General features: G+C 55.6%; 9 protein-coding genes across 9 annotated transcripts; 5 read left to right on the top strand and 4 right to left on the bottom strand.

The window, feature by feature from the left end:
- Nucleotides 1-476: 476 nt before the first annotated feature.
- B0T15DRAFT_520963 (peptidase family M49-domain-containing protein) lies at nucleotides 477-3,738 on the bottom strand. Its single transcript, XM_062868535.1, has 12 exons — nucleotides 3,425-3,738; nucleotides 2,376-3,247; nucleotides 2,305-2,313; nucleotides 2,103-2,240; nucleotides 2,009-2,036; nucleotides 1,903-1,955; nucleotides 1,706-1,831; nucleotides 1,486-1,649; nucleotides 1,398-1,432; nucleotides 1,147-1,339; nucleotides 973-1,084; nucleotides 477-910 (listed from the first exon to the last, which is right to left on the bottom strand). The coding sequence occupies exons 1-12, from the start codon at nucleotides 3,688-3,690 to the stop codon at nucleotides 642-644; spliced, it is 2,265 nt and encodes a 754-aa protein (XP_062727061.1). The 5' UTR covers nucleotides 3,691-3,738; the 3' UTR covers nucleotides 477-641.
- A 3,065-nt stretch (nucleotides 3,739-6,803) lies between these two features.
- On the top strand, nucleotides 6,804-7,975 carry B0T15DRAFT_68764 (P-loop containing nucleoside triphosphate hydrolase protein). The gene is made up of 2 exons (XM_062871213.1): nucleotides 6,804-7,319; nucleotides 7,395-7,975. The coding sequence occupies exons 1-2, from the start codon at nucleotides 7,053-7,055 to the stop codon at nucleotides 7,842-7,844; spliced, it is 717 nt and encodes a 238-aa protein (XP_062727062.1). The 5' UTR covers nucleotides 6,804-7,052; the 3' UTR covers nucleotides 7,845-7,975.
- Nucleotides 7,976-9,555: 1,580 nt separating this feature from the next.
- B0T15DRAFT_68778 (2-oxoacid dehydrogenases acyltransferase-domain-containing protein) lies at nucleotides 9,556-11,568 on the bottom strand. Its single transcript, XM_062871214.1, has 2 exons — nucleotides 11,129-11,568; nucleotides 9,556-11,047 (listed from the first exon to the last, which is right to left on the bottom strand). The coding sequence occupies exons 1-2, from the start codon at nucleotides 11,304-11,306 to the stop codon at nucleotides 9,675-9,677; spliced, it is 1,551 nt and encodes a 516-aa protein (XP_062727063.1). The 5' UTR covers nucleotides 11,307-11,568; the 3' UTR covers nucleotides 9,556-9,674.
- A 103-nt stretch (nucleotides 11,569-11,671) lies between these two features.
- Nucleotides 11,672-13,003, top strand: B0T15DRAFT_68796 (ATP10 protein-domain-containing protein). Its single transcript, XM_062871215.1, has 2 exons — nucleotides 11,672-12,097; nucleotides 12,196-13,003. Exons 1-2 carry the CDS (start codon nucleotides 11,712-11,714, stop codon nucleotides 12,860-12,862), a joined length of 1,053 nt encoding a protein of 350 aa, XP_062727064.1. The 5' UTR covers nucleotides 11,672-11,711; the 3' UTR covers nucleotides 12,863-13,003.
- A 141-nt stretch (nucleotides 13,004-13,144) lies between these two features.
- B0T15DRAFT_507860 (uncharacterized protein) lies at nucleotides 13,145-13,996 on the bottom strand (the record flags this gene model as incomplete). The annotated part of the gene is made up of 3 exons (XM_062867672.1): nucleotides 13,145-13,648; nucleotides 13,764-13,856; nucleotides 13,931-13,996. The coding sequence occupies 3 exons, from the start codon at nucleotides 13,994-13,996 to the stop codon at nucleotides 13,145-13,147; spliced, it is 663 nt and encodes a 220-aa protein (XP_062727065.1).
- Nucleotides 13,997-14,883: 887 nt separating this feature from the next.
- On the bottom strand, nucleotides 14,884-16,061 carry B0T15DRAFT_507861 (ribosomal protein L6e-domain-containing protein; the record flags this gene model as incomplete). Its single annotated transcript, XM_062867673.1, has 4 exons — nucleotides 14,884-15,036; nucleotides 15,102-15,437; nucleotides 15,712-15,845; nucleotides 16,025-16,061. 4 exons carry the CDS (start codon nucleotides 16,059-16,061, stop codon nucleotides 14,884-14,886), a joined length of 660 nt encoding a protein of 219 aa, XP_062727066.1.
- Nucleotides 16,018-17,332, top strand: B0T15DRAFT_520977 (ribosomal L29 protein-domain-containing protein). The gene is made up of 4 exons (XM_062868536.1): nucleotides 16,018-16,205; nucleotides 16,357-16,496; nucleotides 16,607-16,832; nucleotides 16,921-17,332. Exons 1-4 carry the CDS (start codon nucleotides 16,203-16,205, stop codon nucleotides 16,927-16,929), a joined length of 378 nt encoding a protein of 125 aa, XP_062727067.1. The 5' UTR covers nucleotides 16,018-16,202; the 3' UTR covers nucleotides 16,930-17,332.
- Nucleotides 17,333-17,760: 428 nt separating this feature from the next.
- B0T15DRAFT_520980 (glycosyltransferase family 66 protein) lies at nucleotides 17,761-20,619 on the top strand. Its single transcript, XM_062868537.1, has 5 exons — nucleotides 17,761-17,963; nucleotides 18,100-18,123; nucleotides 18,185-18,859; nucleotides 18,926-20,069; nucleotides 20,132-20,619. Exons 1-5 carry the CDS (start codon nucleotides 17,834-17,836, stop codon nucleotides 20,400-20,402), a joined length of 2,244 nt encoding a protein of 747 aa, XP_062727068.1. The 5' UTR covers nucleotides 17,761-17,833; the 3' UTR covers nucleotides 20,403-20,619.
- A 257-nt stretch (nucleotides 20,620-20,876) lies between these two features.
- Nucleotides 20,877-22,782, top strand: B0T15DRAFT_571681 (uncharacterized protein; the record flags this gene model as incomplete). The annotated part of the gene is made up of 2 exons (XM_062870865.1): nucleotides 20,877-20,902; nucleotides 21,126-22,782. The coding sequence occupies 2 exons, from the start codon at nucleotides 20,877-20,879 to the stop codon at nucleotides 22,780-22,782; spliced, it is 1,683 nt and encodes a 560-aa protein (XP_062727069.1).
- Nucleotides 22,783-23,580: the final 798 nt, after the last annotated feature.

A 23,580-nucleotide genomic window follows, 5' to 3' on the forward strand; every position in this document is an offset into this window, starting at 1 on the left:
GGCAGCGGGTCAGGCCCAGTCCACCTTACTCGCAGGGTCAACAGGCCGGTTCTCGCATGCCCGGCTATCAATTGGCGGAGCATTACCGCCATCCGGAGGGTCAAGCCCATTGAGACGGCAGCAGAAGCTTCTGCATTTCCCTTCGGGGCCAGGAAGATGATGATCCGGGACGAATTGTTCCAAGAAGCTCCATCGTGTTTACAAACGAAAAGACGAAGAGTTTTGGGAGGCAGTTATGGGCAGTCGCTTAAAAGGACGGGCGTTGGTTGTAATTGGGAGTTAGAGGAAAATGGGGTTAGGCCATCTACTTCGACGATTATTGCGCTGCGTAGACGGAAGTTGGAACTGCATATATGCATTCAGGGTTGCTTCAAAAACGGGAAAGTGGAGGATATACCTTACATAGCGCGGTCTTGTATTGCCGGCTAGATTTAGGACGACGTCATAGCGAGAGATTTCTCGGAAAGTTTGATGAGTGGTGTTTTGATAGCACATTGACTACATCGTTCTTCTAAACCCACATCACGGTAAAGCTGGAAACCACTTTTAAGTGCCAGAGAGTACGTTACTGCTCTTCTCGCGCTCTACAGCACCGAATGATAGGAGGGACATCATCCTCTTGGCAAGGGTTCACCGAGCAGTCAAGCCTCCCTCTCAGCCCAGCTCTGAATCATGCCCTCAGGAGTGGGTTCGTAGTGCTTGAGGGTGACCTGGCCGGTGGCCTCGTCCAGGTAGGTGTTGGCCTGGACAAACACCTTCCTCGGCTGCTTGTTCTTGAGCACGACGTCGCGCACTTTGGTCCCCCAGTACTCCAGCCCGACGCTCGACATATCCGTGAAGAACTTTGTGCCGGTCTCGACGTCGCCAGTCGACTTGTAGATGTGAAGCTTCTGCAGGAAGTTCGCAACGGCTAGTAGCCAACTCTGTCAGCCGCCATCACACGAAACGGATTCCTTTCTGGGGAGAGCTCACCTTTCCTCCCACTTGTCAAGATCTTGGACCGATCAAGCCGGATCTGCAAGTCAGACAGGTCGTCGTTCTTGTATTCAAGTTTGCAGAACTCGTCTCCGGCTTCGAGGAATGACTGGTAGACGTCAGCAAAGCCACATCTCATAGCACCCCCCTCCCAGACTTGTCAGAGCATACCTTAAGAATGGCAAAACGAGCCTGACAATGCGGCTGTCCCCACTTCTGGCTCTTGGGATCCCAGAATTCGACCGAGCACAGGCCGGCCCGTGCCATGCTGAGGTACGAGGTGTAAAGAACATCGCCTGCCTCGCCATCCATGTCGACCGTGCCGTCCCCAAAGCCGAAGATCTTCAGGGCAGCAAATTCACAGCTTCACCCATGTTGTTAGAAATGTCCTGTAGACCAGACGCATAGTTTTGTGAGCTCACCTCAGATGCATGGCCACCAGCTCGGCCCGGCATTCCTAAGGCACGGTGAGCAGGATTTTAGCACAAGAGACATATTCGGGGATCGTACCTCGTAGGCGCCAGCGAGGCCGCCGAATACGGAACCCCAGGTTTGGCCAGGCTTGTACCAGGTGCTGATGGGCTTCCCTGTCAGGGGGCTGATAGGAGGGTTTGAAATGTCGAAGTTGAAGACGCCGGGTGCCGTCTCCTGAAGAAGCTTGCCGCAGCCATGGCCTATGTGCCCCGTTAGTGATGTGCCAGCGTTTCTGGAGCTGGACATTCCATCATACCTGTGAGCTCATGCAGACCCACTTGTACCTCGAACGCGGCCTCCCGGTACTTCTGGTACAGTGCCAGGTCGCTCTCCGAGATGAACGGAATCTTCTCATCTGGTGCCTTGGCGCTCAACACATTGCCTGTACAGCGTGTGTCAACCCGGATTCAAGGATATCCATATGCGGGAACCAGGGAAGCGGCGATTACGCACCCAAGCTGACGTTCTTGAAACCATCTTGCTGCCTGATATCATCGTAATTCGGACTATACTGAGGTGAGCGTGCCATCTAGAACGCCGGCCTCTCCTGTGTACTTACATATTGATACCGGCTGGGATTCCGGAGCCTATAACACAATATTAGCGACCTTCGTTGTATCGAGTTTGTACTTGCAAGAGGGAGTTGTCCATACCGCAGAATGTGAGAACCTCCAAAGAGGTGAAATCCGGCGATAGAAATTTGTCCTTCTCAAATTCCTTCGACCACGGCAGCAACGGAATCAGCTCAGGCGCAGACCGCACGAGCTCCCCGAACGCCCGAGTTCTCTCAACTAAGCACGAGTGTGAGTCCAAAGGGGATTCTGCCGTTCAAGGGTACTCGGACGGGATGCTTACGGTTGACAACTGCGAGTTTAGTGAGCATGTAACATTTTCCGGTACCGATGTGCTGTATGGAGCGCACTTACCTGCGGCAAAACCTTCCCATTCGCCCCGAACGCCTGCGGGATCACGGTAAGTCTCGATGAAGCCAATGTTGCACTCCACCATCGGGCCCTGGTCTCGGATCCAGTGCCTCTGGCTGTCTTTGAAGGCTAGGAGAGAACCAGTCTCGAAAGACTCGGCGTATGCGAGATGCATCTTCTTCTGCGTCTCGTTCTCCGCGTTCTCGGCGGCCCTCTTGATGAAGTCCGTAATGGCGCTCATCTCCCGGGTATAGTCTCCGTAGACCAACTTGATGGTTTTGCCCTGGAGTGGCTCCTCATCGATCACATACTTGGTTTCCGTCCCGATGTCGCCGCCCTTGCTAGGGACGCTAGTGGTGGCCGAGGCAATCAGCAGCTCAAAGTCGCCATCGTTGGTCTTCCGCAGCCTGGTGTTCTCCGGGAGAAGTTTCTTATTCTCCATCCACTTTGAGACCGCCACGATCTCATCCTTGGTGATGCCGGGTGAGTTGGGATAGTAGGTGGTCAAGTGGCCATCATCTGTGAAGCCGAGGTGCAGAAGCCCCGGTTTGTCGGCTGAGAATATGGCGCCGTTGGTCGCCTTGTAATGCTTCTCGGCTTCGGGGGATGTCGAGGCGAGAGAAGCAAACACCGACTCGTCGCATCGAGGCAGGAACTTGGAGTCCCCGAAGCTTTTGTAGTTGCCGCTGTTGCCCAGGAATTGGGCAGCATACTGCAGGAAGGCTGAGAGCCCCTCCTCGTCGACGCCGGCTTTCTCAGCGAGTGTCTTCCAGTCGCCGCCGGCGCTCTTGTGCAGTGCCAGGATCAAGTCATATATATGCTCGGACTCTGGCGAGACCTGGCGCAACACGATACGGTTGCCAGCAAATGAGGCTCTAAGTTCCCAGATTAGCAGCCGCAGCAGTCGTAATGTGCTCTGTGTCTACGTCAGGGGAGTGGTTGACCGTTGACCGTTCTCAGAAACTCGGACTGCCTCAGTTGCTTTCCACCGGCCAGTAGTCAAGGGTTTTATTCCAGCCAACCCGTGAGTCCAAGGAAAAGTCTATTCTTACTTGCTGATGAAGTGGGCATAGCGCTTCTGCTTGTCTGAAAGAGCGTTGAAGTGCTTCTCAATCTCCAGCCTAACGACCGAAGGCGGGGCATCAGCCAGGTACTGGGAGAGCTCTTGGGCATTCATCGTGACCCGGCGTCGTGGTTGATACTGTTGAATACGAGTTGAAGGGAATACCGTTGCACGAAGCGCAGAGTGTGCCAATCTTGAACTCGATATCAGAGCAAGCCCCAGATTGCGAGATCTGAGGGGAAACGAGAGACACATTGAAAACAGCAGGAACAAACAAACACCGAATTATTGCGGCTTTGCGCTTACAACTATTGTCACCTCACAACAGCTGTCTGCATGCGTCGACTGCCCGAATTGGCAGGAGTATTGCTGCCACTGGCCCATGCCCCACCGCTGACACGTGCTGCGTCCGACAAGGAATGTTTGCCTCAGCGGGGTAGCTGTAAGCCGTAAAGCTCACAATGGCCGAGGCAGAGATTGGCAAGCCCTGGCCCTGAGTACTGCTTGATTGATTGGTGAATGCTCCCTCCATTCACCCCTTGCCGAGCAAGATCGAGATCCCGGCTACGTGATCTTTGTCAGCGTGCGGGTTGCCGGAACTGGAAATTGGTGACGTGCGAGTGAGAGGGTAGTACTGAGCTTGGCGGCAGTCCTAACCCTCTGCGATGTTGGAGGCTCAAGATGATCGAACCCACTACTAGTACCTACTCATGGCAACATTACTAGTATATTGTATCATCGACCCCTCTGTTAACGTGAAGAAAAGAGAGAAGGAGATAACGAGTGTTGAGAGGCTCGGACAATGAAGTAGATGAGGAGTGTGAGCCTGGAGATGTGACAGGTTCCGAGGTATAATGGAAGACTAGATTCACGACCAGGAGCCCAGGCCGTTCCCAACAATGAGATGTATACAAGCGGACTCAACAAGGAAGAGGATTTGCCTCCTTAATAGCGCCCTATGCTGTGTGGCCATAAGTACTTGTGCTGAGTATCAAGTATCCTGAGTACCTAGGTATGCATTCGTAGTGAAGCTTGCCGATACCTTCAAGGCAAGTACGCAGATGGAAGAGGTATTAGGTGCGCTGCTGGGCCACGGCCTGGACTGCCAGAATAAGGATCATACATATAGAGCTGTCTCCCACACTGGATCGTGGAGACGTCACTTGTTGTTTGTTGATTTTGGAAGAGTGATAGAGGTGAGCATTGAGCAGCATGGTTGACTGGACGGCTAAAAACCGATTCCCTATGGCAAATAGTCTTTCATCGGATAGCTGGTGAGCAGCATCTTAGCAGATGTCAAGATTCTGCTAGGAGACCACAGCGGCATAACTCGAGAGCACTGTTGTAGACTTGTAGTTTGAGATAGGTTCATTAGGTACCTATGTAGATCAAGATCTGCAGCGTCCACAGGTTGCCGCCCTAGAACCCAGCAGCAAATGTTTCCAGACCGAAACAGCTCACCTGCAGACATGGTGGATGCACCATGTACGACGGATTAGAGAACGTGTAGGACGATCAAAGCCTCGACTGGTTTCATGCTTTGATGGGCCTGCAGCTTCCGATTCCAAATCTAGAAAGAATCCAGCGGTGAACGCCATTCAGGTGCGTTGACGGTTGCATCGGCGTGAGGGACTGGTACTTACATGTACTACTGGAAATAGTTTCTACACAGTAGGTACGTATATACGATTGCAAGTGGTCTGTTGTCTACCGCGTTTGAAGCTATCCCGGCCTGCTGTCGCCCAAGCAATTTAAAGGCCGGCCTCCCTTTTACACCAGTGTATCCGTTTAGGAAGGCTCTTGGAAGCAAATGCATTAGGTGTCTGTCTTTAGATGACGCCTCTTAACAGTAAGGTGGACTCGAGCTACTGGCTTCGAACTCCTTTGCCTGTGAAATGCCGAGTAGGGAAAATCTCCCCGGACAAAGCACTTGTTGAGCCAGGAGAACCTCACGAATCACGACGCCCGGGGAGTCTGAGGGGCCCGGAAGCTGGTCCGAGCGGACTGAGCCCCGCAAGCTAGGGTGTGACCAATTCCCGGGGACGAGGCCGGGTGGATAAGGCTAACTAGTGGGGCAGTACGAAACAGGGCAGTCACGAGGCCTGCCGGTCGGATTGGGCGGGTGTGGGCTGTGCCACCTGAACCACCAAGACGGCTTACACCAGGCGCAGTTTGTTCCGTTAGGGCATGTTGTCAAGAGCATTGGATAAAACCTTGGTGTGGATTGCCAGCGAAAGGGGGTTGTTCTCTGCTTTCATGATTCTAGATTCATAGTCATGCACGATTCGGTTCATGGTTTCACCGCCCAAGGAGTTGTCAACTTTTAACGAAGCCACAGCCTGAGGAAATCAACGCCCCCACATTGGCTGAGCCCCCACGCTTTTGCAAAAACTGGGGCAATGTTAATGACGGGACCAGGAAGCCGGTCGTTGTTGGGCCTGTCTCACCAAGCACCTATTCTTTTTCTTCCAAGTTGCTACCTACCTACCGTGGACTGTCCAAGCTGTTCCTCTGGCGGCGTCATACTCCCATTGAGATGCAGCAGTAGACCAAGATGCTGGGGATTCATAGCGAATCCTATGCGAAGTCGCTCGTGGCATTTCCAATCTGAGCCATGGAATTTTCTTCATGGAGCCCGTCATTCGCTCGGCTTTTGACCACAGTCTCACTCCCCACATTTCCACTCGATGGAAACCATCCCACGCTTTGCTCCACGAAAATGTTTTCCCCCGGCTTCCACGCGACCGGACCTGACCATCATTGGTGGATACCTCACAAATACCTGGGTGGTACTTCGTACACTATACTCCTCTCTATGGGCGCCGATTCCGCCAGTCATAACGCCGGGCTTAAGTTCGACTCGTTGCAGCTGTGCTCGAGATCCAATAGGGTTACTACCTCATGCACATACACAGCAAGTGAGATTCGTGAGGTTCACCCATCCACGTCAATCTAAGACTGTCCAGGTGGACAGCACATGGTCATGTTATTGTATCGGTAGTACCTTAGTGTTGGATCACACCACGGTAACATGTATTGTACCGTACGTACAGTACATGACAATGGCATACATGGGTGAGTGGCCGGGTCCAATCCCCGGCTCTCCATCTTGTTGCTAGTGTACCGAAGCTAAGGTCAGGCACCCCCGACAATCCAGGCTACATAGTCCCCAGCTACAAGAAAGCGTTAGGTCATCGTTGCTAGACCCGCGGGCTGCCCGCCCACCAGGGACGCCATGTATAAAACGCGGGCGGTCCGCTCATCGACCTGCCTCCTTTTCACGTTACCCTACCTTCCAGCTATTGTTTGTTTGATCGTTCGGATTAGCAGTGTCCCATCTCCCATTGCTGTATATTCTTAACGTTTCACTCTGTCACTTACTCCTCTGTGTTCTCGTCTACCGTCCACTTGCCAGTTTCGGTAGTGCAAACCCTAGATTACCATCAACTCACACTTATACTACGCTCAACGGCACACAGACACCACCTGCTCATCCCACCCTCGCACACCAAGTGACCTTGCCATACACAGTAGTGGCACGCTATACGTTTCACGGCCCTCCGCGCAGCAGTATCAACGTTGGCAGCGTTCCCCTGCGCTCACACTGCGCTGTGACCATGCTCTCATATAATACCCCAGTCGCCGTGAACGGGCAGAGGCCCCCATCCTCTGGGAGCATCCCACCCTCGCCGAAGGATGCCCGGCTGCCGACAGCGACAGCTATCTCCAACAGTGTCATGAGCAACGGCACCATGTCTACAAATGAGTCCACCATGAAGCAGCAGCATATCTGGCTTGTGACAGGACCCGCGGGGTGTGGGAAGAGCACAGTAGCGAAGCACCTGGCGGATACGCTCCAGATGCCATTCATCGAAGGCGATGAGGTGTGTATCGCCCTCCCGGGGCATCCAGCTCTTGCGTGAACGAACAAGACGCTCATTGTCCTTCCTGGCTTTTAGTACCATCCGCAGGCCAACATCGATAAGATGAGCGCCGGCATCCCCCTGACGGACGCCGACCGGTGGGACTGGCTGACGGCGCTGCGGGAGGCGTCGATCCGTGAGCTGGACAAGGGCAGCGACGGCGTGGTTCTGACCTGCTCGGCGCTCAAGCGCAAGTACCGCGATGTCATCCGCGTGGCCCCTTACTTCTCGCCAAACCTGCACCTCCACTTCATCTACCTCGACGCCCCTGAAGAGGTCCTCCTGCAGAGGGTATCAGCGCGCAAGAACCACTACATGGGCGCCAATATGGTGCACAGCCAGTTTGAGGCTCTCGAGCGGCCCGGTCCAGAAGAAGTCGACGTCATCACCATCGATGTAACTCGGTCCCCCGACGCTGTCATGGCAGACGCCCTTGGCCAGGCAGTCAAGACGATGGACCGCGTCAAGCCAGAGGCTCAGCAATGACCCTAGAGCCAACAAAGTAGAAGGGAGGAGAACGTGGCGTCATGCGCGAACCGTTCTGTTGCATCAGATGAGGAGTTGGTCTTGGGATTTTCGCTGATCTCCTAGCACGACGATTTGTCTGCCTTATCTATTTGTTTTCTTTTGGCGCACTCATGTTTTAAACTGGCAGTGGGGCATTTTGGAAAGACGTTGACAATAACGGGATTCATTTGCATGGATGAGCAGGGGCTGCAGAGCCTCTCCCTCCGGTTACGGGCGTTTTCAAAGGAATTGGATACGGTGGTTTGGGCCTGGTGATCCTGTCCCTGGAGAGTAAGCGGACAGCCAATGCGAAGAGACTTTTGCCCCTTTTACGACTCTTAAGGGGCCGCTGGGACAGTGTTGTGATCCGAGATGCTCGGCCCAGACGAGAAGTGTCTCCCTCATCGTCCAAACTCAAGATACGAAACGGATATGTTCCCTTGACTGCATAGTCTCCTAGTAGCTAAGACGCCTCCCCACGATCTGGTAACACCCTGCAGGAAGCAAGCATGGGACGGGCCGGTCACAACTCATGCCCAGGAGAACCGAGAAAAAATCTATGACCTTTTCGCCGGGGACTTGCCTGTGAGGCTGCTTTACAATGCAGTGCGTACTTGTTAAACAACAGTCGAGTCCTTATTCGCAGCTTCGAAACGATCAGCGCTGCTAGATGAGAGGGCCGAAATGGGCCTGCCATGCAGCAACCAAACGAACGACTGCCGAGACTTGGGTGATATCCATGGTTTCCCTCAACAGAACAGCTGGATTTAGCCAGGCTAACAATGTACACGTGTATGTGCACTCTGCCCTCCCTTCAACACCGTGCGCAGCTGCCGCTTTTCCGGTGTTACCCTGGCTGGATATTCCGAAATGATGCCCCGGGTTTCACAGCATGACTCCCCATAACTTGGGGGGGACACATTCACACATTCTGCACAATAAAAGCGCACAAAGACAACTTGGCACCAACAGAAAGCTCCCGTCGCCGACGTCCTTCCCATGAGCCCAGAAGGATAGAATGACCGCATCCTCAACATGTCAGCCTTGGTAGTTTCTCACTTGGCATGGAATGAGAAAAGGCTGGATGCGACGTCCCGTGCATGTTGCACGCTTGTCATGGTCACACTTCATAGATTCGGTTACCTATGGTAAAGCTATGCAACCATTCGTATCCGTAATTCCGTTACAGACGCCCAACCCCCGAACAGTAGGCCAGTTGTACCTGACGAGTACCATGCGAGAACCAGAAACCGGCGGAAGAGGGATTTAATGAAGAGGTTGTTTGCTGTGAAGATGGTGTGCCTGCAGCGGGGGGCCTGCAGCCCAAAAGGAACGCACCCTCAGGAAGCGGAAATGCACTCAACTTGGAATTGGGTGAGCTACGGAGCAGCCGAGATCACAAGGCTGCAGCTGGCAATCAAGGAGGAATGCAAGACGCAGACTGGTGCCTGGAGCTGCAGGAGAAAAAGCATCGAAAGCTGCACGGAGCAGAAAACCACGCTTCAAGGCGACGCCCACCAAAGTCAAGAAAAGCAGTACTTGCGGGATATCCGACGGCTGTCTATCAAGTAAGGTACATATCAAGGAGAAGCTTGCCTGCGAGTGTATTGCGCGTGGACGCAAATAACTTGCACAGTAACGGACCATCGGCAGTGCTGCTGCCACTGCCGCTCTGCGAATAACCGGGTTAAGCGAGCGAGTGCGGGAAAGACGGCCGGATGAATTGAAAAAGGAAGTATTACCACCACGATCCTTCCACTTGATCCCCTCCCGCTGGTGCCCAACTGCGGGTACGACCTTTGCTCACTCTCAGCGCAGGTGCATGACCATGACATCCGGCTCCTCCACGATCGCGCGCACAACCTCGGCAGCTCGGGCCATCGTCGCTCCGTCCACGACTCTGTGGTCGGCACTCCAGCTGAAATTGCAAACCTGCCGCCGCACCACCCTATCCTCCTCGCCCGGCACCGTAGAGAAGGCCGGAACGGTGCGCATGCGGCCGATACCCAGGATCGCCACCTCGCGCTCCACCACCACCGGCGATAGGTACGTGCCCCCGATATTGCCAATGTTGCTGACCGTGATGGTGCCCCCGGACATATCCTGCGGCGAGAGCTTCCCAGCCACGGCCAGGCCCTGTAGTCTGCCCAGCTCGGCTGCTATCCCAAGGACGTTGAGACTGCCGACGTTCTTGATGACGGGCACCAGGAGCCCCAATGGCGTGTCCATGGCCACGCCGATGTTGTGTTGGCTGCGGAGGACGAGCATCGGTTTGCCGTTGCCGTTGCCATTGCCGCTGTTTGCATTTTCGACGTCGACGCGGGCGTTGAGGATTGGGTACTTGTAGAGTGCCATGGACACGGCCTTGATGATGAACGGGAGGTACGACAGCTTGCTGACCTGGCCGTCACTCATACCGGTCTTGGACAGAACGTTGTTGAGTCGCCCTCGGAGCTCGACGAGGGAGGTGAAATCTACCTCGTCGGCATACAGGAAGTGTGGTATGCTGAGCGATCGGGTCATCGACTTGAACATCATCTCTTGCGTCCTTGTGAGAGGAATTGGTGTTTCCTGCTGCGGCCCGGCCGCCACCGCCTGGGGCGAAGAGAGAGTGCCCGTATCGGTTGCCGCAGAGGTAGATTGCGGAGACGGCGTTTGTGCGGGTGCTGCGTCTCTCCTTTGAACAAACTTGTAAATGTCTTCCTTCAGAACCCGTCCGTCCCTGCCCGTGCCATCTATCTCTGAAATATCCACCTTGAGCTCTTTCGACAGGTGTCTGACCGCCGGCGTCGCAAGCGTGGCATGCGTTCCCTTCACCTTTGGTGTGCTTTGCGACTCGTGCTCTGTCAAGACAGCCACTTGCGCGGCTGCCGTCTCCTCGGTCGAGGGACGCACAGGCGCCTGAACAGGCTTGGACTGCGCGTCATTCTTTGGAACCTCGGGCTGCGTCAGGGCCCCCAGATCCTCCTCCTTGGCATCTCCCTGGATGTCAATGTCGACAAATGGCTTCCCGACCTTGGCCATTTCGCCGGCGTCGTAGTATAGCTTCTTGACCACGCCGGCAAAGCGGCTGGTAATCTCGACGGATGCCTTGTCACTCTGGACCTCGCAGAGCGGCGAGAACTCCTCAACACGCGCTCCTGGCTCGACGAACCATTGGATGATCTCGCACTCGACGATACCTGGAAGGGAATGTTAGTTCTAACTTTGGGAAAGAATGGAGGGCCACAGAGAGCAGATACAAAAAAGTCGACTATACATACCTTCTCCAATATCAGCGAGCAACACTGGCTTGATAGCAAAGAGAGGCCTCGCTGCATGGAAAGCCCGTACCATTGGCCCTGACAGCGGTGATAACGACGCGGACACAGACCGCCGAAGTAGACCTCTGTAGAGGCGCCATTGCTGGCGCACCGCGCAAGAACTGCGGCTCCAAAACATATCGAAAAAAGACAGCGAATATCACCAACGTCGATGTAGCAAAACAATCACATTCATCTCACAACTTGTTCCCCGCGCGCGGGTTTCTCGAGAACCACGGCGCGGGTTTTGGGGCCATGGCTTGCTGCGGCTTATGGCCCTGCTAGATGACGTTGGAAAGCCGAGCAGTCCAGGGGCACACAATCCCCGTGGATAACCGAGTGAGCCGAGCACTTCCAGCCCTGGCAGGGCAGTTGGCGCTAGCCAATGATGCAGAAGCACCCCGGATCCGGAGGCGGGGGACTCGGGCGATCTCACAGCGGGTGAAAGTGGGTCGCCTAGCAGGGTGGAAATTTCTTGGGGACCGCAGTTGAGCTCGTCCTAATAAAATCGACTAACGGTCCTGCGGCTGCCACATCTGCCACCATGATCACAAGGACCGGCATCCGGACGGGCTCCCGGACGGTGACCTGTATTATTTGTCAATGGCGGTCACTTAGTGTATCCTATCGCCGGCTGGGCGACAAGCCCCCGGTCTCGGCATCATCCCCGGACTCGAAAGCGGCCCCCCGCGTGGCTCCGGCAGCTAGCGGGACCGGTGCCGCCGGCGTTGCAGAAAGCCCGCTCGCCCATGCGCCCAGATCATATGGCAAGAAGCTCCAAGAGTTCACGCCGACACCCCTGGCGAGGCCAATCGGCATGAACCATCCTCCGAGCGCGGGCGAAAACACCGGCATCGACAAGCGCTCACTTAAGGAGCGCCACGCGGACTTCACTAACTACGAGAAGCACCTCCAGCGTCGGGAATATCTGTAAGAGACGCGCCCCCTATCTCACATAATTCCCCCTTCCCCATTTTCTCTCCAAAGGATCCCAAAAGGCTAACCCTAGAACTCCTCCCCCTCGGCAGCAAATCCAAAATCTCGCGCCCTTACTTCCGCGACTGGCGCAACCTCCAATTCCACCAAGGCAAGACCTTCCTCTCGCCACCACGCCTCTTCCGAGCCGATCTGTCACTCTACTTCCCCAACCTCCACGGCCGCAGCCTGGCCAAGACCCCCTCGGCGAAGGCCGCCGACACGACCCCCTTGCTCGAGGGCCGCGCCAGCGTCGTCTCCATCTTCAGCGGCATGTGGGCCGAGAACCAGGCACGCACGTTCACCTCGCGGGAGGAAAACCCAGCGCTGTACGAGGTGTTGGGGGCCAACGCCGGGCGGGCGCAGCTAGTGCAGGTCAATGTCGAGGAGGACATGCTAAAGGCCTGGCTGATCAGGTTATTCATGGGCTCGCTGCGCAAGAAGGTGGGCAAGGAGAACTGGGACAAGTATTTCATCGTGCGACGGGGCATCTCGGACGAAATACGCGAGTCGATTGGGCTGCTGAATAGCAAGGTTGGATACACCTACCTGGTGGATCACCAGTGTAGGATACGCTGGGCGGGCAGCGGGCCTGCTGAGCCGGAGGAAAGGGAGGGGCTGGTGAAGGGGTTGCAAAGGATACTAAGCGAGATGGAAAAGGAAGGTGTTGGGGAGCACTTCGTGAGGAAGGTGGCAGCCAAGAAGCCGACGGAGAAATAGACGTTGGATAGATAGACGGGAGCGAATGTCGTGTGATACCCCCCTTTTTGTTCGATAGACGCCGCCACTTATGTACTATATCAGGGGTGTAAGATACGGAGGTAACAATGCCTTCCATTCCGGCGCTGGGCTCAAAAAGGGTCGTCTGAAACAACCCCCAGGCATAACCCTCAACGCCTTGAACGCCGCTTCCTTAAGCCAGAATTATACAGTGTCTCATGTCAAAGCGACTCCTCTCGACCTTTTCTTTCTTGCAGCACCAATCGTGACCCACCCGCCGCCTCACAAGAAGAACCAAAACACCAAAAAGCACAAAGCAATAAACGACCCCATGATGATTCCATCTCGCCTCTTCTTGGCCGATATCCGGCCAATCAGGGTATTGATACCGGGAACCTGGCTCGCCGCTAGGGTGATGCGCCGGTTGATGTTGGCTAGCGTCTCGCGCTGCAGCGTGAAGCTGTCCTGCACCGCGTACGCCTGGCTCAGCACGCTGTCGGCCACGTCATGGCTGCGGTCCAGCCGCGCCCGCTCGTCCAGCATGTACTCGGCCTCGGCCGCTGCCGGGTTGGCCGCCCGGTAGGCCGAGATGTCGTCGCGCACGCTGCCGAGCAGGTTGGCGCGGTCGCGCGCCTCTTGGAGCGTGGTACGTAGCCGGGCGAGGTCGCGGCGGTGCTCGGACAGCTTGTCGCGGAGCAGAGCTAGGTTGTTCTGTTTGAGCGCGGATGAGGTGAGGGTCGCTTCCGAGTCGAGGAGGCGGCCTAGCTGGCCGATGACGGTCTCGCGCTGTAGGGAAAGTGGTCAGATCTCAAGATCCCATTGAGCAGCGATAGTAGTGTTGCCGCGCGGCCGGAGCCCCGGGGGGGAAAACATGACATGCCTTATCGAGCAGCTCCTGAACTTTGGCCTCTGCGTTCTTCTCTTCTTCTGTCGGCTTTGGTGGGATGTTTGTTTGCGTTGAGAACTGCGCGTATGTTTGCAGAGATGTCTCGGTCTGTGGGCGGTCAGTTAAGTAGTAACACATGCCTGACTCTTAGCTTCGACCCATCCATCGGCTTGTCGACCTACCTGGGACTCTAATGACCGCGCCTGTTGTCTCAGCTGGGCCCAGCCCTGACCTGCTGTTGTCGCCATATTGCCTGCAATGACGAGAGCGACGCGCCAGCATCCGATCGTCGACACCGATTTGGTTATGTGGTCCCCGTCGCAGATTCTAATGCAGGTCTCGGTTGTGCCGCTTTGTGAGATCAGATGCTGGCGGGTTCCACAGCTGCAGCACGGCTCGGGATGATGTAAATCAAGAACCAGGGTTAGGGTGACGAAAGCCGGTTCTAGCAAGATCCGAAGGCCGAGCAGCTTCACCCTAGCCTCGAATTAGTGGAAAATAACCATGTACTGATATTGGTAGTCACCGTGGTTTATTATAGGATATGCTGTTTGAAAAATTACTTGTAGTCCTCTACTGTATGACAGCATTTGTTGACAGCATTTGTTGTTCCTGAATCCTCGTTCAGGCCGCGCTCAACGGACCCCTTGTGGTCCACCGGTTACGTCAGATACCACCTGCGTTGCTCCGTAGCATAGAGAATATCATGTGTTTAGTGTAGCCGCACTTCACAAACATCAACAGCTGGACTCTCATCAACACACTGAGCATGAGCTTGGGAGCAAAATCGTGGCAAATCGACACATGTCTTGTTGCTCCCTTCAATGGCCTTGTTTGGCACTTGGGAACTGGGGTTTATCCGGCTCTGCCTTGCCGTACCCCGTCTTTCAGTGCTCATATCACAGTTGTCCCATGTACACGCATCACCAGGGGCATCCCGTTTGCTCTAAACCCGATTGTTGTTCAGTGGTTCCGATCCTCTGCAATGCCCGGTGATGCTGGGATCTTGTGACTGTAAACCCTCAGTACAGACGCCGTAATGGACCGAGAACCGTTGAACGTCCAAATGCAATTGGCGAAGCCTTAACCGTATCGCGCCATCGATGTCCCATCATGCCCCGCTCCTGCGCACCCTCTAAAACTTCATCTCATGGGGCTTGTCGCCCTTGCGGAGGCTGAAAGAGGCGGCAAGGTAGCTCGCGAGCATATCGACCTTCTTGATGTTGGCGATAAGGGCCTTGTCAATGGCCTTCTGGTCAGCCGCCCGGCTGCTGGAAACCTCCTTCTTCTGTATTTCTTTGTCAGCCCTGTACCACATCCACATGCGCACCCAAGCCGGGCCAGAGTCCGTACCTGGGGCTTCTCCCCCTGCTTGAAGAAAGCCTCCTCGCCAGCCTTCTCCTTCGCTTTCTCCGCCGTGAAGTACTTCGGCCGCGAGATCTCCTCGAGCTTGGCCTCGTCGATGCCGGCCAGGTCGACCTTCACGGATGTGGCAATCACATATCTCGAGTTGACGCGACGAAGCGGGACACCGTTGATCTTGAAGGGGCCAGTAACGAGAAGAACACCCTGGTCGAGGTTCTTGAGGAGGACGACGCGCTTGCCGCGGAACCGACCAGCGAGCAGAATCAGGACCGTGCCGGGCTGGAGGGAGCGGCGAGGGGCCCAGGGGCGGACAGCCTTGCGGACCTGAGAAGGAACAAATGTCAGAACACGGAGTTCACCATGAGTGCTGAAACAGCGCGAATGCATCCTCCCAGAGCGCTGTTCTCCCACTTTCCACCCCAATTGATGTCACCCCTCTGCCTCCTCTTGCTTCCGCTTCAAGATCCCCTCGGGAATAGTTCCGTCCACCCCAGTCAGGCCAAACCCGAACCGACCTCGAAGTCCGCCCGAATGTACCATACCCCAGCACCTCCGCAACCCGAGATATTAGCTGGGAGAAATGCATGCATCCACGTACCTGGCGAGGCTTGGCCTCATCCTCAGCAGGATACCATTTCTGCGCCTTCTCGGACGGGTGAGGGACCGTCCGAGTCGACTTGCCAAAGGTCTTTGTCGAGGGAGCTGCCGACGACGACATCTTGAGCGCTTTGGCTGTGTGGTGGATTAGTAAAAGTCGTTGGTCGGTCGTCAACGTTGACTTGCTGCTGCTCAGAGATTTTGAAATGAGCAAGCCATCGGTTGTGCGCAATCCCGAAAAGCACCAAACCCCAGGCTAACCACATTTGGAATCGTGGCAGATCCCGGCTTGGGCTGCAAGGCGGCGCACAGACCACTTTTCGCGGTAGGGTTTTCCGCCCTGCCAGCCATTTTGCGCATCCACACCACTCGGATTTTGTTAGGCCGCGAGCTTGCAGGAGAGGCTGTTCCCTTCCAACGACCGAAGACCCTGTCGCCGTCAAAGGAATCGTCGCCCATCGCCCATTTGACTCGACACCGACATCTTTCACAATGGTAGGTACCGTACAGTTTTTCGTTTCGCCGCCCGGACAGTCCCCAGAGGTTTCTCATACCCTGGTCTTGGCCCGTTATCTTCGTCCCTGTTAAACCGACCGACTTGAACTTTGCGAAATCTGAGGTGCACTTGCTGACCATCATGTCAAAGTCTTCCGGCAAGGTCAAGGCGGCCCAATTGTGGTCCAAGAACAAGGAGGATCTCACCAAGCAACTGGCTGAGCTGAAGACGGAGCTGAGCCAGCTCCGCATTCAGAAGATTGTCTCCTCGGGCACCAAGCTCACCAAGATGTACGTCGATTCGAATCCGAACGCACCGCAATGGGGTGACCGAGATATTGGGAGTGGGGGGTGATATAAAGGCAGCTTTGGCTGACATGCGTTTCTTTCTCGCCAAATAGCCACGACCTTCGCAAGTCGATCGCCCGCGTCCTCACTGTCATCAATGCGAACCAACGGGCACAGCTCCGCCTCTTCTACAAGAACAAGAAGTACCTGCCCCTTGACCTCCGAGCCAAGAAGACCCGTGCCATCCGCCGCCGCCTGTCCCCCGAGGACGCCTCGAGAGTTCTGGAGAAGACCAAGAAGCGCCAAACGCACTTCCCTCAGCGGAAGTTTGCCGTCAAGGTACGACAAACATGATGCCCCCCACGGAAAGAAGGGAGAGCCACGGCCGGGGTGCGAATGATCCAAGCGATGCTGACTTGCGTTTCAGGCTGCGTAAAGGCGTTTTCATGGGTAATGGGATGGTTGTATCTAGGGCACTTCCGGCGCGGTTCTAAAAGATTTGGCACTCAACACATTGCATCATCCCGGGGAATCAATCTGCTTTCAGGGTTTGGGGTGTTACTCGAGGTCAATGAATTATCGGTCCCGGCAAGGTATCCGTACCGCTGCGGAATGAAAGCACTGCGCTGAACGCACACACATCCGAGCCTTCTGTTGGTGATGCACCCCCGATGATGTTGGGGGGTCTTGTGCTGGTTGGCACTGCGCTCGCAGGGGCCTAGCTGTGGACTGGTCCGGGCCAGCCGTGGACATGGTTTTGGTCCGTTTTATACCCCGCCAGATATATGATACAGTTGGTCGACAACATCGTGATTCCCTGTTCCGCCTCATTCTTGAAGCCGCTGTCAGAGTCATTGTCTATGCCATTGTTCAAGCCATTCTCCAAGCCGCTACGTAGGCGCTTGTGCAAGCAATATCCCAAAGCCTGGGCGATGGGACAAACGCATCTCTGGGTCTAGGTGAAGAGGCATGTCGGGGATTGCTTCATGTTGTACCTCGTGCCGGGCGATGCTCCCCTGTTATCTTTCAGCAAGCATTCATTGATGTCCCCAACCTCATCCGACTTTTTCATGACCTTCTCATCATTTCTACGTCGTAGCCGTAGCCTGGTCCCTCACTCACTCAACTGTTCAATTGAACATTTCAGTGAGCTTCTGCCGGGCGGTGAAACGCTGAAGACAAGGCCATGTGGGTCAAATCAAGCAAGCCAAGCCGGTACCCCTGGAGCATGATGCGCAAGCTCCAAACTGTCCTCTCCCAAACGCAGGCGCTTGGTCACGTCTGAACCTCTCGACATTAAACTGGTGAGAGGCAGCACCACAACGCCAACACAGGCCACCATGTCGGCCGAACCGCTTCAGGGCCTCGCCAGCGTGGGGAAGGGGCAGAGCACTCGCGGCTTGCTACGGGTGATCATCCTCGCACTCATCGCTGGTGCCGCAATCTCGAGCCGGCTGTTCTCCGTCATTCGTACGTGTCCCCAAGACCGCCGTGCGGCGCTGGTCCCGGAGCTCAGGTTCGAGGCATTGGCGACACTACAGTGGCCCGTTCGCCTAGCGCATGCGTTAGAATGTTTATTGTGTGCTAACTGGGTCTCGATGTGCAGGTTTTGAGAGCATTATCCACGAATGTCCGTGTGCACCCGTCGTCGACCATTCCTCTTGGCCCTGTATTACTGACACTTGACCCAGTCGACCCTTGGTTCAACTTCCGCGCCACCAAGTACCTCGTCGCGAATGGCTTTTACAACTTCTGGGACTGGTTCGACGACCGGACATGGCATCCCCTGGGCCGTGTGACGGGAGGTACGCTCTACCCCGGCCTCATGGTTACGAGCGGCGTCATCTACCACGCCCTCCGGGCCCTTACGATCCCCGTGGATATCCGGAATATCTGCGTGCTGCTTGCGCCCGCCTTCTCTGGCCTTACTGCCTGGGCCGCTTACCTCCTCACCAATGAGATGACGCCGTCCTCCTCGGCTGGCCTCCTGGCTGCCCTGTTTATGGGCATTGCCCCTGGCTACATCTCCCGGTCGGTCGCGGGTAGTTACGACAACGAGGCCATTGCCATCTTCTTGCTCGTCTTCACCTTCTACCTTTGGATCAAGGCGTTGAAGCAGGGGTCCATGCTGTGGGGGGCGCTCTGCGCGCTGTTCTACGGCTACATGGTTGCCTCGTGGGGAGGCTACGCCTTCATCACCTGTCTTCTTCCCCTGCACGCCTTTGTCCTCATCTGCATGGGCCGGTACAGCACTCGGCTCTACGTGGCGTACACGACCTGGTACGCCCTCGGCACGCTGGCGAGCATGCAGATTCCCTTTGTTGGTTTCCTGCCTGTCAAGACCAGCGAACACATGCCTGCATTGGGTGAGTCTGTTTCCTAAAGGGAGGCTGAAGTGGACAAGTATCTGTTTGCTAACTCCCTCGAAACAGGCATTTTCGGCTTTCTGCAGCTGCTCGCCTTCCTCGACTATGTCCGTTCAGCGATTCCTAGTCGCCAGTTCCAAACCTTCCTGTGGCTGTTTGCCGGCGGTACCTTCGGTCTGGGTCTCCTGGGGTTGGTTATCGCCACCAGTGCAGGCTTCATCGCGCCGTGGAGTGGACGCTTCTACTCGCTCTGGGACACGGGCTACGCCAAGATCCATATCCCCATCATTGCCTCGGTGTCAGAACACCAGCCCACGGCATGGCCGGCCTTCTTCTTCGACCTCAACATGCTGATCTGGTTGTTCCCCGTCGGTGTCTACCTCTGCTTCCAGCAGCTCGCCGATGAGCACGTCTTCATCGTCGTCTACGCTCTGTTCGGGAGCTACTTTGCCGGCGTCATGGTCCGTCTGATGCTCACCCTCACACCGGTGGTCTGTGTTGCCGCCGCAATGGCCGTCTCAGCTCTCCTCGACACTTACCTCAGCGCAAAGTCTCCCAAACCCCAGGAAACACAGGCTGCGGACGGGTCCGAGGGGAAGAAGGCGGTGAAATCCGGACTCCGGTCCACGGGCAAGCCGGTGGTGGGTGTCTATGGGCTCTGGGGCAAGAGCATGATGGTCAGCGCCCTGGCAGTATACCTGTTGGTGTTTGTTCTGCACTGCACATGGGTCACATCGAACGCCTACTCGTCTCCGTCAGTTGTCCTGGCTAGCAGACTGCCTGACGGAAGTCAGCACATCATCGATGACTACCGTGAGGCGTACCAGTGGCTCCGCCAGAACACGCACGAGGACGCCAAGATCATGTCGTGGTGGGATTACGGCTACCAGATTGGTGGCATGGCTGACCGCCCGACGCTCGTCGACAACAACACTTGGAATAACACACATATCGCTACCGTGGGCAAGGCCATGAGCTCTCGCGAGGAGGTCAGCTACCCAATCATGCGCCAGCACGAGGTTGACTATGTCTTGGTCGTTTTCGGCGGTCTTCTCGGCTACTCGGGCGATGATATCAACAAGTTCCTGTGGATGGTCCGCATTGCCGAGGGCATCTGGCCCGATGAAGTCAGCGAGCGGGCCTTCTTCACGCCGCGGGGCGAGTACCGCGTTGACGGCGAAGCCACCGAGACCATGAAGAACAGCTTGATGTGAGTACTAGAAGTACCGTTATCTGATTAGGCGGGAGAGCCATGCTGACGGAATGAAACAGGTACAAGATGTCCTACTACAACTACAACAACCTCTTCCCTCCGGGACAGGCCGTGGACCGCATGAGGGGTGCCCGCCTGCCCGAAGTCGGCCCAAATCTTAACACGCTGGAGGAGGCGTTCACGAGCGAGAACTGGATTATCCGCATCTACAAGGTCAAGGACCTTGATAACCTTGGCCGTGACCACGCATCAGCGGCAGCGTTTGACCGTGGGCACAAGAAGAAGAAGGTGACGAAGAGGAAAGGTCCCCGGGTGCTTCGGGTGGATTAAGGGGCTAGATTTCTACCTAGCATTCACCAATGTTCACCAAGAAAGTATGTTAGAGTCAGTCTACTTTTTCCTTTTTCGTGCAATATAGGGATTGGGGAAAACAAAATTGGGCTTGCAGCGAACAGGACCTGCCTCGTCTCATCTTGACCAACAGGTGCCCCTGATGTAAACAACTGCCTCCCCCCCTTATCGACTCCTCACACCGCCTTCATATCGCCTTCCCTATGCCGTCCCTATACCATCACCGCCTTCAGAGATATGACGGCATAGCCCAAATGCACCACGGTCTTTGCTTTTAGGAGGAGCACGGCTATTCTTCGGCCCCCTCAGCGACCGACCTTTCTTCCCAACTCTGCCACTTCCATCGCCCGGTTCTTTCTATTCCACTCTCTCTCCAACTTTGCAAGTCCCAAGCCACGCACATTACGCCCGTCTCGCCTCTTCATCTTGCCTGTTCAAAGTATAATTGCAGCGATGTCGTGGAAGAAGCTCGTCAGCATGTAAGTCGGTTTATTCATCTCCTTGGATCTCCTCCCTCATCTTTTCGTGCGTTACAACCTATCTCGTGGCGTTTCACGCGTAGCTGCGCGGGTGGCATGTCCAGAGGTCTTTGCGCTTCGCTGTGTCGCGTCTCAGAGGTTACTACAGAGGCCATCAGTGGTTATTAAGTCGCGACGAGCAGAGTGTGCCTATTCATTTTCATTTGCTGACCATTCTCTACAGGACAAACCACGTCGACTGGGAGGCCGACGATGAGGCCGAGGATCCCAAGTCGGACCCTGGGCTGAAGAAGCGGTACCGCCTCACCTTTAATGTGTCTTTGAGCGCTTCCAGGGTCAGGGCTAAAGCCTGGCGCAGCAGGTCTACTTGCAAATGTGAGCCGAACAACAACAAGAAGAAGAAGAACAAGGAGGATCATGACGATCCCAAGTCCAACAACGAAGCTCAAGACAGCGCCGTGCCCGACAAGCACATCTGCTATGCATGTGACAAAGTCCGATCGGACGCGTACCACGAGCAATATCCGCTGGTGCCCGGCAAAGAGTCCATCCCCAGTCTCTGCACCGGGTGCCGCCGCGACCGGCAAGAGAGCATCGAGGCTGGCGCTGCCGCCGGCGACATTAATCTGCAGCAGGCCCAGATTGACGAGTGGCAGTGGTGCACAACCTGCGGCAACCTGCGCTCGGACGAGTACCACGCCATGTACCTGTTCAACAACAGGAAGATGCCGCCCTGGGCTGAGATCTGCGGCAAGTGCATGATCATCGAGAAGGGCAGGACGAGGACGGCCTGGCTTCGGTCGTTCCTGGCCGCGCAGATCAACAACATCAGTAAGGGACGCAAACATGGCCCCCTGCGCCGTCGGAGCCGGCGCAATCCCCTCAGGCCGCCGGACTCCTCGCCTCACACCGAGGGCAATCATTCCGCAGACCACCTTCCAAAGAAGGTCGATGAGCCCATTGACAACAAAAATCAAGGAGAAGGAGAACAGCGCCGCGGCGCCGTGAGTGGCAATCACGAAACTCACGCGGAGGAATCTTCCCACGTTCACCACCACCACGACGAAGCCTCGAAGCGCCCTCATGTGCAGCGAAGTTTCCGGGGGGTTACCTGCGAGACAGACTCGTCGGATGAAGAGTGGGAAAACAGACAGAGAGAGCGGAAAGAGCAGCGAAAGGCTCGCAGGGCCCACCTCGATTCACAAGCCGATCGCGCTCTTCGTCGTCTGAGCGATCTGCGTGACCACCTCTACCCGCTGCTGCGGGAGCAGAACTCCCAGCAATCCTCCGCCCCGGTCGCCGCCTCCGACACGGATCATGGTGATCATCATCATCATCATCAACCCGAGAGTAAGGCGCCTCCTCCTCCTCCTCCTGAGGAGGGACGGAACAACAACAACAAGCCGTCCGCGGCGGCGCCCAAGGTAGTCATCTCCGACACGTACAGCGCCCCGGAACTCTCGCCGCAAGACCATGACCATCATCATCATGATCCCAAAGAGGCCGAAGTCAAAGCCGAAGCCGAGCTGTGCTACTCAGCCCACGCGTCCGACGCAGACGTCGTCGACCCGCTCCGCGACAACCCCTGGGTCTCGGACACTTTTGTCTGGGCGCCCCCTCCTCCTCCCCCCCCTCCTCCTTTTTCTCACTCAACTACTACCCCGCATCGCCACCACCGCCACTCCACCGGCGGTAATGCTGATCATGACGATGACGATGATGATGATCATGGTGATGGTGATGAGTTTGTGCCCTGCTACACTCACTGGTCGCCCATCTTCAACGACCGCAGGAAGGTCTGGGAGGTGGATTCCGACGAGGAGCGCGAAATTGAGAGGATGCGGGCGCTGCTTCATCTTGGTCTTCACGATGATATGTGATTTTATGAGAAGGGGGGGGGGGGGGGGGGGGGGGGGGAGAAGAAGGCCTTCGCCTTCGCCCTCCGAGTGATTGATTTGAGAGTTGATGCGATTTGATCTGAGTGATGGTTTTTTTTCTCTCTCTTTCTTTGCTCTGAACTTGCCCTGCTTTTCTTTTCCACCTTTGTTGTGGTTGGTTGGTTGGTTGGTTGGTGGTTTTGCAGGTTTGTTTTGTTTTGTTTGCGTTTTCAGCCTGTCATCCATCATCCCTACTAGGCCTTTTTCTAATGTGTGATCCGGAGTTGAAACATATACTTCGGAGTCCAAAACAAGGTCAAGGGATGTGTTTGTTTTCACGGGAACCTCAGGATGGTTGGGGCTGCGCACATATCGAGGTGTGCTCACAGTGGCCTATTCACAGTCATGATATGAAGATGATAATGGTTCATGGCAACACGAAAGGACGGACGGGGTCGAAGAGATCCGAACCGCTGCTGAAGGCAAGATCAAAGCCTGTTGCCGGGGTTACTGGTTTGCTGGAGTCATGCTTGCTTTATTACGCAAGACACGGATGAGGTTCAGCTATGGTGGCAGCACGGATCTCATTCATGGCACAGCCAAAGCTGGAAATTTGTCGAGATAATGTGGATTGTAAGGTAATCACAGCAGCTCGGATAGCTAAGAGCACAGAATTCAAAGAAGTCCTGGCTTCTTCATATAAATCTTCATTTATTCTCAAGGTAAGGTGAAGATGGTATTTACCTTGCCTCCAATACATAGAGAGATGAGACCGCCGTAAAGGAATCGCTTGCTTGTCCC

Source organism: Chaetomium strumarium (assembly GCF_033439665.1).
Source record: "Chaetomium strumarium strain CBS 333.67 chromosome Unknown B0T15scaffold_1, whole genome shotgun sequence".
Taxonomy (NCBI): Eukaryota; Fungi; Ascomycota; class Sordariomycetes; order Sordariales; family Chaetomiaceae; genus Chaetomium; species Chaetomium strumarium.

What these genes read in the sequence shown, in the direction of transcription:
- B0T15DRAFT_68764 (XM_062871213.1), top strand. Translation starts at nt 7,053, where the DNA reads ATGCTCTCATATAATACCCCAGTCGCCGTGAACGGGCAGAGGCCCCCA. An exon ending in CATTCATCGAAGGCGATGAG is followed by an intron (nt 7,320 to 7,394) that starts GTGTGTATCGCC and finishes CCTGGCTTTTAG; the next exon opens with TACCATCCGCAGGCCAACAT.
- B0T15DRAFT_68796 (XM_062871215.1), top strand. Translation starts at nt 11,712, where the DNA reads ATGATCACAAGGACCGGCATCCGGACGGGCTCCCGGACGGTGACCTGT. An exon ending in CTCCAGCGTCGGGAATATCT is followed by an intron (nt 12,098 to 12,195) that starts GTAAGAGACGCG and finishes CCCCCTCGGCAG; the next exon opens with CAAATCCAAAATCTCGCGCC.
- B0T15DRAFT_520977 (XM_062868536.1), top strand. An exon ending in GGCACCAAGCTCACCAAGAT is followed by an intron (nt 16,497 to 16,606) that starts GTACGTCGATTC and finishes CTCGCCAAATAG; the next exon opens with CCACGACCTTCGCAAGTCGA.
- B0T15DRAFT_520963 (XM_062868535.1), bottom strand. Translation starts at nt 3,690, where the DNA reads ATGTGTCTCTCGTTTCCCCTCAGATCTCGCAATCTGGGGCTTGCTCTG. An exon ending in GGGTCTGCATGAGCTCACAG is followed by an intron (nt 1,650 to 1,705) that starts GTATGATGGAAT and finishes CGGGGCACATAG; the next exon opens with GCCATGGCTGCGGCAAGCTT. An exon ending in CTTGACAAGTGGGAGGAAAG is followed by an intron (nt 911 to 972) that starts GTGAGCTCTCCC and finishes GTTGGCTACTAG; the next exon opens with CCGTTGCGAACTTCCTGCAG.
- B0T15DRAFT_68778 (XM_062871214.1), bottom strand. Translation starts at nt 11,306, where the DNA reads ATGTTTTGGAGCCGCAGTTCTTGCGCGGTGCGCCAGCAATGGCGCCTC. An exon ending in GCTCGCTGATATTGGAGAAG is followed by an intron (nt 11,048 to 11,128) that starts GTATGTATAGTC and finishes ATTCCCTTCCAG; the next exon opens with GTATCGTCGAGTGCGAGATC.
- B0T15DRAFT_520980 (XM_062868537.1), top strand. Translation starts at nt 17,834, where the DNA reads ATGTCGGCCGAACCGCTTCAGGGCCTCGCCAGCGTGGGGAAGGGGCAG. An exon ending in CCGGCTGTTCTCCGTCATTC is followed by an intron (nt 17,964 to 18,099) that starts GTACGTGTCCCC and finishes CTCGATGTGCAG; the next exon opens with GTTTTGAGAGCATTATCCAC. An exon ending in TGAGAGCATTATCCACGAAT is followed by an intron (nt 18,124 to 18,184) that starts GTCCGTGTGCAC and finishes CACTTGACCCAG; the next exon opens with TCGACCCTTGGTTCAACTTC.